At 33.4% G+C, this 14,528-nt stretch overlaps 1 protein-coding gene across 2 annotated transcripts in view; it reads right to left on the bottom strand.

Annotated features, from left to right (window-relative positions):
- The window catches only part of ASCC3 (activating signal cointegrator 1 complex subunit 3), a 367,582-nt gene that overhangs the window by 116,452 nt on the left and 236,602 nt on the right, over nucleotides 1-14,528 (bottom strand). For both annotated transcript variants that reach the window (XM_008007491.3, XM_008007490.3), the window contains exons 24-27: nucleotides 13,263-13,431; nucleotides 10,161-10,381; nucleotides 2,683-2,768; nucleotides 591-757 (exon numbers count right to left, since the gene is read on the bottom strand). In XM_008007491.3, the coding sequence (XP_008005682.3) occupies nucleotides 591-757; nucleotides 2,683-2,768; nucleotides 10,161-10,381; nucleotides 13,263-13,431 (643 nt within the window). The remainder of the gene's footprint in view (nucleotides 1-590; nucleotides 758-2,682; nucleotides 2,769-10,160; nucleotides 10,382-13,262; nucleotides 13,432-14,528) is intronic.

Consider the following 14,528-nt stretch of genomic DNA (forward strand, 5'->3'; position numbering starts at 1 on the left):
TCCAGTGTTGGAGGTGGGGCTTGGTTGGACGTGATAGGATCATGGGGGCAGTTTCCCCTAAATGGCTTAGCACCATCCTCTTGGTGCTATTCTCATGACAGTGAGTGAATTCTCACGAGATCTAGTTGTTTAAAAGTGTGTAGCATCTCCCCCACTACCTTGCTCTCTTGTTCCTGCTCTTGCCATGTAAGAAGCTCTCTGCTGCTTTACCTTTAGTCATGATTGAAAGCTTCCTGAGGCCTCCCCAGAAGCAGGAGCTACTACGTTTACTATATACCCTGTAGAATCTTGAGTCAATTAAACCTCTTTTTAAAAATAAATTACCCAGTCTCAGGTATTGCTTCATGGCAATGTGAGAACAGATAAATACACTAAAAGAAAATTTTTTATGTTTCACCACAATTTATACGTAAGGTGATAGATATGTTAATTAGTTTGATTTAATAATTCTACATTATATACATATATAAAAAATTGCATTGTACCCCATAAATATAATGATTATTACATGCAAATTAAAAATAATACTAATAATTAATATTTTAGAAAGTTAAAGTTTGTAAACTGGCTTTAGATACAGTGGTACCTACCAAGCAGATGGATCTCATCTATGATAAGAATAGTGACTTGCTGAACATAGCTCCTATTTTGCCAGCTTCTGCTGACTCCATCCCACTTCTCTGGCGTAGTGACGATAAGGTCAGCCTTGGCAATGGATTTCATATCAGGAGTCACATCCCCTGTTAGTTCAATAACTCTGGAGGCAAATATAAAAATGATCCCAGAACATTTTCAGGTAACAAACGACCTTCTAAATGCAAAAATCTATCTCTTTTAAAATAAAATTTTATAAGGCTTAAAATTACTTTATCTACCTTTGATTTTTGAAATTTTCCAAGTTGAGTCCAAAATGTACATTTCTTAAGAACTCTAAGAAAATTTCTTGCCATAAAATGAAGGTCATATAAATTCCAATCACTGACATATCTAACTTTTATACAGATATGCAAGGATATCTAACTTTGCTTTAATTATGTTTATAGAAACTCCATCCTAGGTGATTTTATAAAGTCCCTTGTCCCTATGTTGGAATAAATTTTTTTGTAATGAAAGAAAGTGTTACTTTATGGAGACAAAAAAGGCAATCATTAAGAATATTTAGGATTATGTGTAAATGTAATTAAAATTATGTGTAATTTAGATTGTGTGCAAGCTCATTTCTTTCCTTAGATTGGAATTTTCTATAGATTTTATAGCCAAAATGAAACGTATTAGGATGAAAACAAGGTAAGTCAGAGCAAATATGTACCAACTCATTCTAAGCAGATCACAGTCATATAGTGAGAGAAAAGGAAAAGAAAAACCTATGTAGATCTAGAGGAATTACCTAAGAATTCCTAATTACATAGGATTAGCTCTAGGCTAACACCAAATATTAAGTAATTACTAAAATAATTTCTTTTCATTTTTTTTTTTTTTTTTTTGAGACAGAGTCTCATTTTGTCACCCAGGCTAGAGTACAGAGGCTTGATCTCAGCTCACAGAAACCTCTACCTCCCGGGTTCAAGTGATTCTCCTGTCTCCAAGTAGCTGGGACTACAGGCATGCATCACCATGCACAGTTCCTTTTTTATTTTTAGTAAAGATGGGATTTCACTATGTTGGCCAGGCTAGTCTCCAACTCCTTTCCTCAGATGATCACCCGCCTTAGCCTCCCACAGTGCCAAAGTTACAGGCGTGAGTCACCACACCCAGTCTAATATAATTTCTATCTGTGTTAAGACTTGGAAAATAAGAAAAAGGGCAAAATTGGTTCTTCTGAGCATAATGTTCACAGAGCATTTACTTATTCTCATTTATTTTAAAGATTTACATTTTATATGCTATTTTGAATATGGAATATATTCACATGGTTCAAAGAATATAGGGAATAGTCTCCATAACATCCCTATCATATGGATAGCTAGTTCTCATTCTGAAAAGAACCACATATTCATATTCTTTATCATTTTGTAAAAACATAAGCTAGGATACTTTAATTTTTTTTTTGTTTTACATTATCTTTGGAGATCATTCTTTCCACATAAAAATAACTCATTTAGTTTTTTTTTTTTTTTCCTACAGAGTAATACAATATTTTATATTGTGTGATGTACTATAATTTACTTACTGATGCTCTATTGGAAATTCATTTCTCTGTAATCTTTTGCTATTAAAAATAATACTGCAATGAATAACCCTGTAGTATATTAAATTATTAATGAAAAAAACCCCACATCATGTTTTTCAAAGAACTTCCGCTTTTTCTTAAATAATTTACATGCAAAATGCCTTCCAAGCAGTTTCTGGAAGCTACTCTGCATAATATGAAAAAAAACAGAGACACAGAACTTATTTTTGTTTTGTTTTAGAATGAAAATATTTTGAAAAAGTTATCCTGCCAAATAAAAGTACTCACATAGATTTCATCTTCAATCTTAAAACAATGAGAATATTGATATTTTAATAGTAAGTACATATCTTAAAATAAAAGACTATGAAAATCATTGCAAAGCCATTCAGCAGTTAAATAAAAGACTATGAAAATCACTGTAAAACCATTCAACAGTTTTATTCAACTCTTATTTAATGGTCCTTTTAGTCAATTCAAAGCATATCTTTTGAGTGAAAGTAAGAACTTACTTTTTACCAAGTTTTTCTTCTATTCTAACTTTCCAATCATCCATTCTTTCACGTACTAGGGCTTTTAGGGGTGCAATATATACCGCCTAAAAAGGGGAGAATAGCCAAAAATAGTCTTATGAAAATAGTGATAGCGTTTTCAAATAAAAGTAAACTCCAAAAAATTTGTCAAAATATGACAGTGTGGTTTTAAAACGTATCTTTCAATTCTGAATACCCAAATTTTTAAATCAATGGGAAAAAGTCATTAACTTAAACTACATTTATCCAAAATAAGACAGAAATGTAACACATCACAAACATTCCATTCATAAAAAATATTAACATAGTTGAATTTAAATTACTTTTAAAAAAGTATCAGAGGTATTTTCCTTAGGCATTTTACTATGAAATTATATTCTACATAATAAAAACAAATTAAAAAATTATAATACATTATAGAGAAAATTAGGGTTCTGATGAAAATAATGTTTTTTTCTATTATTATGATTAATATTTATTTGAGTTGTATGTAACTCATGAATAAATGTACTGATGTTGAAGCTTTGAAGAGAAATAAACTATTGTTTAAATTTTAATGCAGATTTTATGAAGATGCTACTAGTACACTTTAGGTTTCAAAAAAATAAATAAAAGCTGGTCTACAGTAATCCAAACCTATACAAAATTTATTCCCTTTATGTTTCTAATTTAGAGTAGAGCTCTACTGTTACATTAACATGTCTCTAGAGATCAATAATCACATATTAGAGAGACTGAAAAGTAGGAAAACTTAGGGTTAAGTATGGAAGAAAAGCCACTAATTAGGAAACACTACAAGGGGATGTTAAAACATTTCTGAAATCATAAATGATGAAGAAACTAGCCCATAATTCCAACACAACATCTCTGTAAATGTTTCTATTTTAGTGTGATGTACTCACAAAATTAAGAACAAGAAAACTCTAAATACTACATAAAAAACTGTTAGAATTAATAAACAAATTCAATATGGTTGAAGGACACAAAGTCAACATATATAAACCAGTAGAATATATACTATTAGCAAACTATCAAAAAAAAAAAAAAAAAACAAATCAAGAAGAAGACAGTCCCACTTACAATAGCATCAAAAAGAGTAAAGTACTTAGGAATAAATTTAACTAAAGATGTAAAAATTCCGTACACTGAAAACTATAATACATTGAAGAGAAACAGAAGAAAACACAAATAAATGAGAAGATATCCCATGTTCACAGACTGGAATAATTAATATTGTAGACATGGTCATACAACCCAAAGTAATCTTCAGTTTAAATGCAATCCTTATCAGAATTCCAATGACATTTTTCACAGAAACAGAAAAAAAAAAAAAATCCTAAAATTCACAAGGAAGCACAAAGACCTTGAATAGCCAAAACAATTTTAAGAAAGAAAACCAGTCAGAGGCATCACATCCTGGTTTCAAATTATATTACAAAGCTACAGTAATCATAATAGTATGGAAGTATGGACCTGAGATTAAAAGAGGCACACAGACCAATGGAACAGAAAAGAGAGCCCAGAAATCAACCCACACATACAAGGTCAACTAATCTTCAACAAGGGCCTGAAGCACACATACAATAAGGAAAAGATATTCTCTTCAATAAATGATGTTGGGAAGACTGTATATTCACAAGTAAAAGAACTACTGCCATATACCATATACAAAAATTAACTCACAATGGATTAAATAATTAAACATAAGATCTAAAATGACAAAATTCTTACAAGAAAACATAAGGAAAAAGCTCCTCAATGTTGGTCTTGGCAATGATTTTTGGGACATGGAATCAAAAGCAAAAATAAACAAATAGGTATACAACAAACTACAAAGCTTCTACACAGAAAATTAAAAAAATAAAATCAACAGAGAGACAATGTGAAATGAAAGAAACGACAAAATGAAAGAAAATATTTGCAAACCATATACATTAGTTCTGTCTTAGTACCTACCCTTTCCATGCTTCCAATTACCTGTAGTCAACTGTGGCCCAAAAATGTTAAATGAAAAATTCTAGAAATAATTCATAAGTTTTAAATTATGTACCCTTCTAAGTAGCATGATGGAATCTCACCTGTCCCATTCAATTCAGCCTGCAACATGAATCATCCCCTTGTCCAGAGTATTCAGGCTGTAGCCACTCCCCAGCCATTAGTCACTTAGTAACTGTCTTGTTTACTAGAAAGACTGTGGCAGTATCACAGTGCTTTTGTTCAAGTAACCCTTACATTACTTAGTCATGGCCCCAAAGCACAAGAGTAGTGATGCTGGCAATTCGGATTTGCCAGAGAAAGGCAAGGTGTTTCAAGTGAAAAGATGAAAGTTCTTGACTTAATAAAAGAAAAAAAAAATCATATGCTGAGACTGCTAAGATCTATGGTAAGAACATTCTATCTGTGAAATCATAAGAAGGAAATCATAACAAATTGGTGCCAGGCTGGGTGCAGTTGCTCAGGCCTGTAATCCCAGCACTTTGGGAGGTCAAGGTGGGTGGATCACCTAAGGTCAGGAGTTTCAGACTAGCCTGATCAACATGGAGAAACCCCGTCTCTACTAAAAAATACAAAAATTAGCTGAGTGTGGTGGCACATGCCTTTAATCCCAGCTACTTGGGAGGCTGAGGCAGAAGAATCAGCTGAATCCAGGAGGCGGAGGTTGCAGTGAGCTGAGATTGGGACATTGCACTCCAGCCTGGACAACAAGAGCAAAATTTCATCTCAAAAAAAGAAAAAAAAAAAAAAGAAAGAAAAATGAAATTTGTGCCAATTTTGATGTTGCACCTTAAAGTGCAAACATTATGGCACAGTACATGATAAGCACTTAGTTAAGATGGAAAAGGTATTAAATTTGTGGGCGAAAAACATGAATGAAAATGTGGTTTTAAAATTTTAATACATTTTTCTTAAGTATATATTTATAAAGGACATAGTACTGTACTACTATACCATTTCTTTTTTTACTTTTTATTTGTTTTTACTTGACACATAATAATTGCACATATTTATGGGACACACAGTGATGTTTTGATACATATAATGTATAGTGATCAGATCAGAGTAATTAGCCTATCCATCATCTCAAACATTTGTCATTTCTTTGTGGTGGGAACCTTCAACATCCTTCTTCTAGCTATGTGAAACCATATTATATATTATTGTTAACTACAGTCCTTCTACAGTCGTGTACAACACCAGAATTTATTCATTCTACCCAGCTGTAATGTTGCATCCTTTAACAATTCTCTCCTTATCTCTCCCTTCCCCCTACTCAATTTGGTTCAATACTATCAGGTTGCAGGCATCCATCAGGGTTTTGGAATGTATCACCTGAGGATAAGCAGGGACTAAGTATCTGATAAAAGGTTACAATCCAAAATAGAAACTTACACAACTAGATAGCAGATAAACCCAAATAATTCAATTAAAAGTGGGCAAAAGATCTGAATACATTTTTTTTCAAAAGAAAATACACAAATGGCCACTGGATACATGAAAAGGTGCTCTTCATAACTAATCATCAAGGAAATGAAAACTAAACTCACAATAAGACATCCATTTACACCTGTTAAAATGGCTATTATCAAAAGACAAAAGACAGCCGGGCATGTGGCACAAACCTGTAGTCCCAGCTACTCAGAAGGCTGAGGCAGGAGGATCACTTGAGCCCAGAAGTTCAAGGCCAGTCTGGGCAACACAGCGAGACCCCATCTCCTCAAAAAACAAACAAAAAAAAGAAAACAAAAAAGAAAGAACACATGTAGGTGAGGATGTGGAGAAAAGGTAACTGTTACTGTACATGATTGGTGGTAATGTAAATTGTGTAGCCATTATGGAAGACAATTTCGAGGTTCTTTAAAAATTAAGCATAGAACTATCCAGAAATCCCACTTTTGGGTATATATCCAAAGGAAATGAGATCAGTATCTTAAAGAGATATCTGCACTCCCATGTTCATTGCAGCTTTACTTAGAATAGCCCAGATATGGAAACAATCCAAGTGTTTCAAGATAGATAAAAAAAATTGTAATATATACATATATATGTGTATATATGTGATATATATATACACACACACACACAATGAAATATTCAGCTTTAAAGAAGAATGAAATCAGCCTTTTCAACAATATAGATGAGCCCTGGGGACATTATGCTAAGTGAAATATGCCAGACATAGAAAAATACTGCATAATTTCACTTACACATGGAATTTTTAAAAGTTGGATTCATAGAAGGAAAGAGTAGGATATTGGTTACCAGGGGCGAGGAAGGGGGAATGAGGAGATTACTGGTCAACAGGTATAAAGTTTCATTTATGACGAATGAATAAGTACTAGACACCTAATATACAGCATCGTGATCATAGTTAATAGTACTGCATTATATACTTGAAATCTGCTAAGAGAATAGATTTTATGTGTTCTCACCACAAAAAAGATAACTATTTGAAGTGATAGGTATGTTAATTAGCTTATGGCAGTAATCACTTGACAATGTATATCAAAACATCACATTGTATACCTTAAATATACATAATTTTTATTAAAATAATAAATATTAGGAAAGAGTTAAAAATTATGCTTCAAGAAAGCTTTAAAGCAATACTTACTTGACTTGTAATGTTATTTAATATTAATTAATATCATGGCCATTTGCAGAAGTCATATAAAAGCTACTCTATATTTAATATGTATAATCAAACTATATTCATTAAAGCACTAGCATTTTCTTCATATAGAAAAGATTTGATTATGAATTATTTTGTATTGTTTAACTATACCTATGAAGTGGGTTTCTCACAGTGAAATTATCTATGAATTGTAGAAATCTAACAATGAGGAAAGGATGTGTGTGTGCCACTGCATACATTAGAAATTCAACTGGAGGACTACAAAGTTTAAGGTAAATTTTCTTGCTGCAAATTATCCTAATACAGGTATAGCTCATTTTACTGCACTTTGCAGATATTGTTTTTTACAAATTGGAGGTTTTGTGGCAACCCCACATTGAGCAATTCTATCAATAGCAATTCTATTGATTTTTCCAACAGTATGTGCTCACTTCATGCCTCTGTTACATTTTGGTAATTCTACCAATATTTCTAACTTTTTCTGTATTATTATATTGGTTATGGTGATCTGTGGTCAGTGATCTTTGATGTTATTGTAATTGTTTTGTAGTGTCATGAACTATACCATATAAGATGACAAACTTAATTATAAGTGTGTGTGTTCTAACTTCTCTACTGACCAGCTGTTCCCCCATCTCTTTCCTTCTCCTCAGGCCTCCTTCTTCCCTAAGACACAACAATATTGAAATTAGATCAATTAATAATCCTACAATAGCCTCTAAATGTTCAAGTGAAAGGAAGAGTTGCATGTCTCTCACTTTAAATCAAAAGCTAGAAATGATTAAGCTTAGGGAGGAGGGCATGCCGAAAGCTGAGATAGGCCAAAAGCCAGGCCTCTTAATACCAAGGAGTTAGTCAAGTTTTGAATGCAAAGGACAAGTTCTTGAAGGAAATGAAAAGTGCTACTTCACTGAACACATGAATAATAAGAAAGTGAAACAGTTTTATTCCTGATATGGAGAAAGTCTGAATGGTATAGACAGAAGATCAAATCAACCATGATATTTCCATAACATAAAGCCTACTCTAGAGCAAGCCCCAAATTCTCTTCAATTCTGTGAAGGCTGAGAGTGGTGAGGACAATCCAGAAGAAAAATTTGAAGCTTGTTTCACAATGTTTAAAGAAAGAAGTCACCTCTATAAAGTGCCAGGTGAAGTAGCAAGTGCTGATACAGAAGCTGCAGCAAGTTATCTGGAAAACATAGCTAAGATAATTGAGGAAGGTGGCTACAATAAACAACAGAGTTTTAATGTATACAAAATAGCCTAATATTGGAAGAGGATGCCATCAAGGACTTTCACAGGTAGAGAGAAGTCAATGACTGGCTTCAAAGCTTCAAAGGATAAGCTAACTTTCTTGTTAGCGACTAATGCAACAGGTGACTTGAAGTTGAAGCCAATGCTCATTTAACCATTCTGAAAACCCTAGCGTCCTTAAGAATTATGCTAAATCACCTCCGTCTGTGCTCTATAAATGGAACAACAAAGCCCGGATGACAGCATATTTACTACTAAAGGGCATGGTTTATTGAATATTTTAAGCCCACTGTTAAGACCTACTGCTTAGAAAAAAAGATTCCTTTCAAAATGTGACTGCTCATTGACAATGCATCTAATCACACTCCAAGGCTTTGACAGAGATGTACAAAGAGATGAATGTTGTTTTCATGCCTGCTAACATAAGACCTATTCTGCACTCCAGGGATCTAGGAGTAATTTTGGCTTTCCTATCTTTTTACTTAAGAAATATGTTTCATAAGACTATAGCTACCATAGATAGTGATTCCTCTGATGGACCTGGGCAGAGTTAAGTTGAAAACCTTCTGGAAAGAATTCGCAATTCTAGATGCCGTTAAGAACATGCATGATTCTTGGGAGGAGATCAAAATACCAACATTAACAGGAGTTAGGAAGAAGTTGATTCCACCTTTCATGGATGACTGAGGGGTTCAAGACCTCAGTAGAGAAAGGCACTGCAAATGTGGTGGAAACAGCAAGAGAACTAGAATTAGAAGTGGAGCCTGATGATATAACTGAATTGTTACAATCTCATGATAAAATGAACAAATGAGGAGTTGCTTCCATGGATGAGCAAAGAAAAGGTGTTTCTTGCGATAGAATCTACTGATGACAAAGATACTGAGACCATTGCTGAAATTACCATAAGGATTTAGAAGATTACATAAACTTAGTTCACAAAGCAGTGGCAGGGTTTGAGAGGGTTGACTCATTTTGAAAGACGTTCTATAGTGGGTAAAATGCTATCAGGCGGCATCACACGCTACAGAAAAATTTTTCATGAAAGGAAGAGTCAATCAACGTGGCAAACTTCATTGTTGTCTTATTTAAAGAAATGGCCACAGCTACTCCAACCTTCAGTAGCCACAACCATGATCAGTCAGCAGCCATCGACATTGAGGCAAAACCCTTCACTAACAAAAAGATTAAGACTCACCAAAGGCTCAGATGATTGATAGTATTTCTTAGTAATAAAGTATTTTCAAATTTAGCTATGTAGATATTTTAAACATGCTATTGCACACTTAATAGGCTATGGTATAGTATAAACATAATTTTTATATGAACTGGGAATCTAAAAAATTTGTGTGACTTGCTTTATTGTGACATTCACTATATTGTGGTAGTATGTAACCAAACCCATGATATCTTCACGGTGTATCTGTACTGATCTGGTCCCCTGGGAAATTCACTGAGAGTGACAAATCTATTCTTTGGACCCTGCTAATATATTTATAACTGTCTAGTTTGGAGATTATGAACGTCTTTTCTAATTAAATGTAGGTATATGATTCTTTCAACAGACCTTTGAAGTAGGGTATTTGTTGAAGACTCTGAAAATGGCTAATTCAGCTGCAACAGTCTTTCCCGATCCAGTAGGTGCTCCAAGTAGGACATTACAATCCGTGTGATACAGTGTATGAAATATTTGTGTCTGTACAGGGTTAAAGTGGCTGAAGTTGTACAGGGCTTCATAAGCTTTACATCCCAAAGCTGTGATTGGTAAAGGCTGAAGATCCAGTAATTCTGAAAAGACCCAACAGGATGGCTATACAATAATTGAAAAACATGCACAATACTGAATATTGTATTGTAAAGAATAGATTATAGTAATCCTTAGTTCCTTAGGGAGAAAAAGCTTAACACAAATTCTTATATACCCATTACAGATCTTGCATTTCAACAAATATGTCACGCAAATAATCATATTTACCATATTCACATACTGGATGCTTTTCTGGGAGAGTGCCCTATATAAGCCAACTATAATGCTATATCCTTTTTTCCCAATCAGGAAAGTCATTTGAATAACAAGTATATGCATGTTACAGAACAAAACCTAAATCTGCCTCAATTGGCAAAAAAATTAAAACCATTTGCAGACTTCAACACTGAAATGGTTACTAACAACAAATTACTTTTGTTCTGTTAGACACTGACCAAGCAAGAGTAGTTGAGTGAACTATTGTTGTCAATGGAAAGTAAAATGAATTTAGGGTAATTCCAGGTAGAAAATAGGGTGGGAGTTTTAAAACAAAGCTGAGTAAAAAAAAACTGCCCTGAGAAAACCTAGAAACTAGATTTAGTTGTTTCTTACTATGTGGATGGGAGGCCTAGGGAATTAGAAACATAAAATGATTTAGAGAAACAGTTATACACCCTTGAATTCGACAGACCTTATATTCTCCATAATTCAGAAAGTATCCGTTAGAAAAGCAGAAGGCTGCTTTACTCTCAAGATTATTTCATGAAATAGAAATCCGGTCATTTGAAATTTAAACAAGAAGAAGAAATAATCTGTAAGGTAACATAGTAGTCTGTACCTTGAGTCACATGTTCACGGTACTGTTTCAAAATGGAAGTATGGCAAATTTTCTTTAAAAATGTATTTAAAAGTCAAAAAGTTAATTTAAAAAATTATCCTTTCCCTACTGCTCTATTCAATTAATTACAGAGGTAACTGAGGGCTAATGACACGCTTTCTATTTAAGAAACTGCAAGTTTCTTAAATTTTCTGAAGCACTAAAAATCGAGGTCGGGCGCGGTGGCTCAAGTCTGTAATTCTAGCACTTTGGGAGGCCGAGGCGGATGGATCACCTGAGGAGTTTGAGAACAGCCTGGCCAACATGGCGAAACCCTGTCTCTACTAAAAATACAAAAATTAGCTGGGCGCGGTGGCTGGCACCTGTAATCCCAGCTACTAGGGAGGCTGAGGCAGGAGAATCGCTTGAACCCGGCGGGTGCTGCTCACTTGCAGTGAGCCCAGATCGCGCCACTTCACTCCAGCCTGGGCGAAAGAGTGAAACTCCGTCTCACAAATAAAATAAAATGAATAAAAAATTGAGAAGGAAGGAGGGGAAGCATTGCAAGTTAATGCTTATAATGCTAATCAAAGCTAAGATATGTTCTTAAAAAGACTAAAAAAAAAATAAACTGTGCATATTGCATATTTACAGAGGATGTTAAATTACGATGCTTTATATTAGTGAAAGATGAAGATTTTTCTTGGCTCATTTGGGCTCAATGGTACGACTATATATTCAAAGAGACCCTGGAATCATTGAGGTTACTTTGTATATGTCTAATATCAACTGAGATGTTATGGTAGTACATTTATTGTTTTTAAAAATGTAGTCAGAACTCAGCTAATTATATGAATAGGGTGATACGTTCTTGGTCATTTGGCAGACAAAAGATTAAATGAACATTGAAATATAATGCTAACGCGCATTAAGATCAAGTGCTGTGCTCAAAGATTAATGATGTTTGAAGATTATATTTTACATTAAAGCACCAAACATTTTTTATATATTTTATTCTGAGATCCTGAATATTACATGTAAGCACATTTGATGAAAGAAGACTAGAAAGATCCCCTTCAATGAGCAGATCACTAGATACTACAATCTCATTATTTTTCTATGATGACAAGCCTGTTAGTTCTGTTCTGCCAAGATATCAAAGTGGAATTAAGCTGTAGTATAAAGTATCTCTCTTTAAAATAAGCTAAGATAATTAATAAGGTACACATATGACAAAAATGGCAAAGTTTAAAGTCACGTTAAGACCTGTTTCAATTCCCAAAGGACTGCCAAATAATGAGTTCATTAAAAGTAGTGAGGACTATATTTTATTCTGAAAATGACAAAGGGTTTCTCTTTGGAAGAATCATATGAGAAAAAATACGGACTTTCATTTTTCTATAAATTAAGGCCCTCTTAAAATCAATACTCATCAATTATGAATTCTGAAAAGGAAACTTATTATACTAATTAACAGATTAGGATTTTTTGAAATAGAGTATTTCATAGGGCACTTAAAAGTATCATTGTAAACATTTATTCCTGAAAATCTGCTTCTATATTAAGTCAAAATAAAAAGGTATTTGTTCATGTCATCAAAATTTAAAATGGATTTTTACAAGGTATGACAGTGAAAAACACTATTATATGATGTTGAAGATTACCATGTACCCCTTTATAATGTTAGGGCAGAGGGATAAAACTAAAATAAAGGGTATATGTTATTTGCAGGACACAAACTCACTTGAGGTATATGGAAATCCACTCCATAGTGATACCATAATATGATTCCTTAATATTAGCTTTTTTGTTTTTGGTGTAGAAACACAAAAGATGGGGGAAAATTCCCCATAACTCACTGGTATGTTAGTTAATTTAACATACTAGAAATAAGTTTAAGTAAACTGGAATAAATGCAAGGGAGAAAATAAAAGTTTTACAGAGAGCACAGATTAAATGATTAATAACAAATGAAATAAAAAGGGAGTTACAGAGAAGTTATAATGATTGTAAGTAAAACTTTATAAGGTGCAGACATTTTTCAACATTAATTAAACAACCATTTTGGAAAAATCAGTGATTCAAATCTGCATTCACCATGTTACCTGTATGAGGAGGATGTCTCTCTGGTAGAATTAGATGCTGAAAGTTGATAATACATACTGCCTCAGCACCCAACCATCTATCAGACACTGCTCGGATGTAGTATTGGGAAGGCAAAGGCTCAAAAATAGGGATTGTAAACACCAGTAGTTGAGCTTCTTTGCTAATGACCTAATATGAAATAAAGTCAAAAATAAATAAGGATATTCTAATAGCATAAAGCCCTTATTAGTCTACTGTTAAGATAGTGGTATCTCTACAAGATATACTAAAGACAAAGTTTCTAAGTAGCTGAAATATTCAGAAACTTTAGAAACTTGTGCATGGTGCCCTTCTGAGGGTACTGGATAGAAGGTAAAATTTTATGCCCCATTTATATTATTTATATATGCATATCATCATGTATTAACAAGTTACCAATTTGACTACCTGAATTTCCCAAACATCATTCATTCCATTACATAACTTCATGATTTTTACCATACTGAATTACCATATTATTTACTTAATATTTTTCGTTAAGTTCTATCAGTACCTAAAGTGGAATACTGGAATCACTTGGTACAAATAGAAGGTAACCAAGACGACAAAAGCAATGAATACAAAACACTGCTCTGAAATTCTACTGTTGCCTACCCAAGACTCTTACCTGAAACTTGCTTTCTCTTTGATAAAAACGGAAATTACAAATGAGTTAAATCAGTTAAAGAAATACCATCAAATTGAGTCTTTGTCTTGTGATTTATAAAGAAATTTAGAAGAAACACTCTTTTAATTCAATACTATTCAGTATTTTGTGCATGTGACCCTTAAGATTATTATTTATCCTGCCTATTTTCATATTCCACATCTCTGGAACCCATGGATTAAACCATGGTAAAGATTATCCAGTAATGCATTGCTTAATGACAGGAATAATTCTGAAAAATGTGTCATTAGGCAATTTTGTCTTAAGAACGTAACAGTGTATGCAGACAAGCCAGATGGTATAGCCTCTTAAACATCTAAGCTATATGGCATAGCCTATTGCTCTCATACAGCATGTGACCATACAGCATGTTACTGTATTGAATATTTTAGGCAATTATATAACACAATGGTACGTAGCTATCTAAACAAATTTAAACCTAGAAAAAGTAGGTGAAAATACAGTATTATAATCTTAAGGGACCACTATTGTACTGTTGTTGTGTATGTGGTCCGTTGTTCACTGAAATGTCACTATGTGGGACATGACTGGTAACTGAATTTCTTAAACCATGATCACA

Source organism: Chlorocebus sabaeus, chromosome 13 (assembly GCF_047675955.1).
Source record: "Chlorocebus sabaeus isolate Y175 chromosome 13, mChlSab1.0.hap1, whole genome shotgun sequence".
Taxonomy (NCBI): Eukaryota; Metazoa; Chordata; class Mammalia; order Primates; family Cercopithecidae; genus Chlorocebus; species Chlorocebus sabaeus.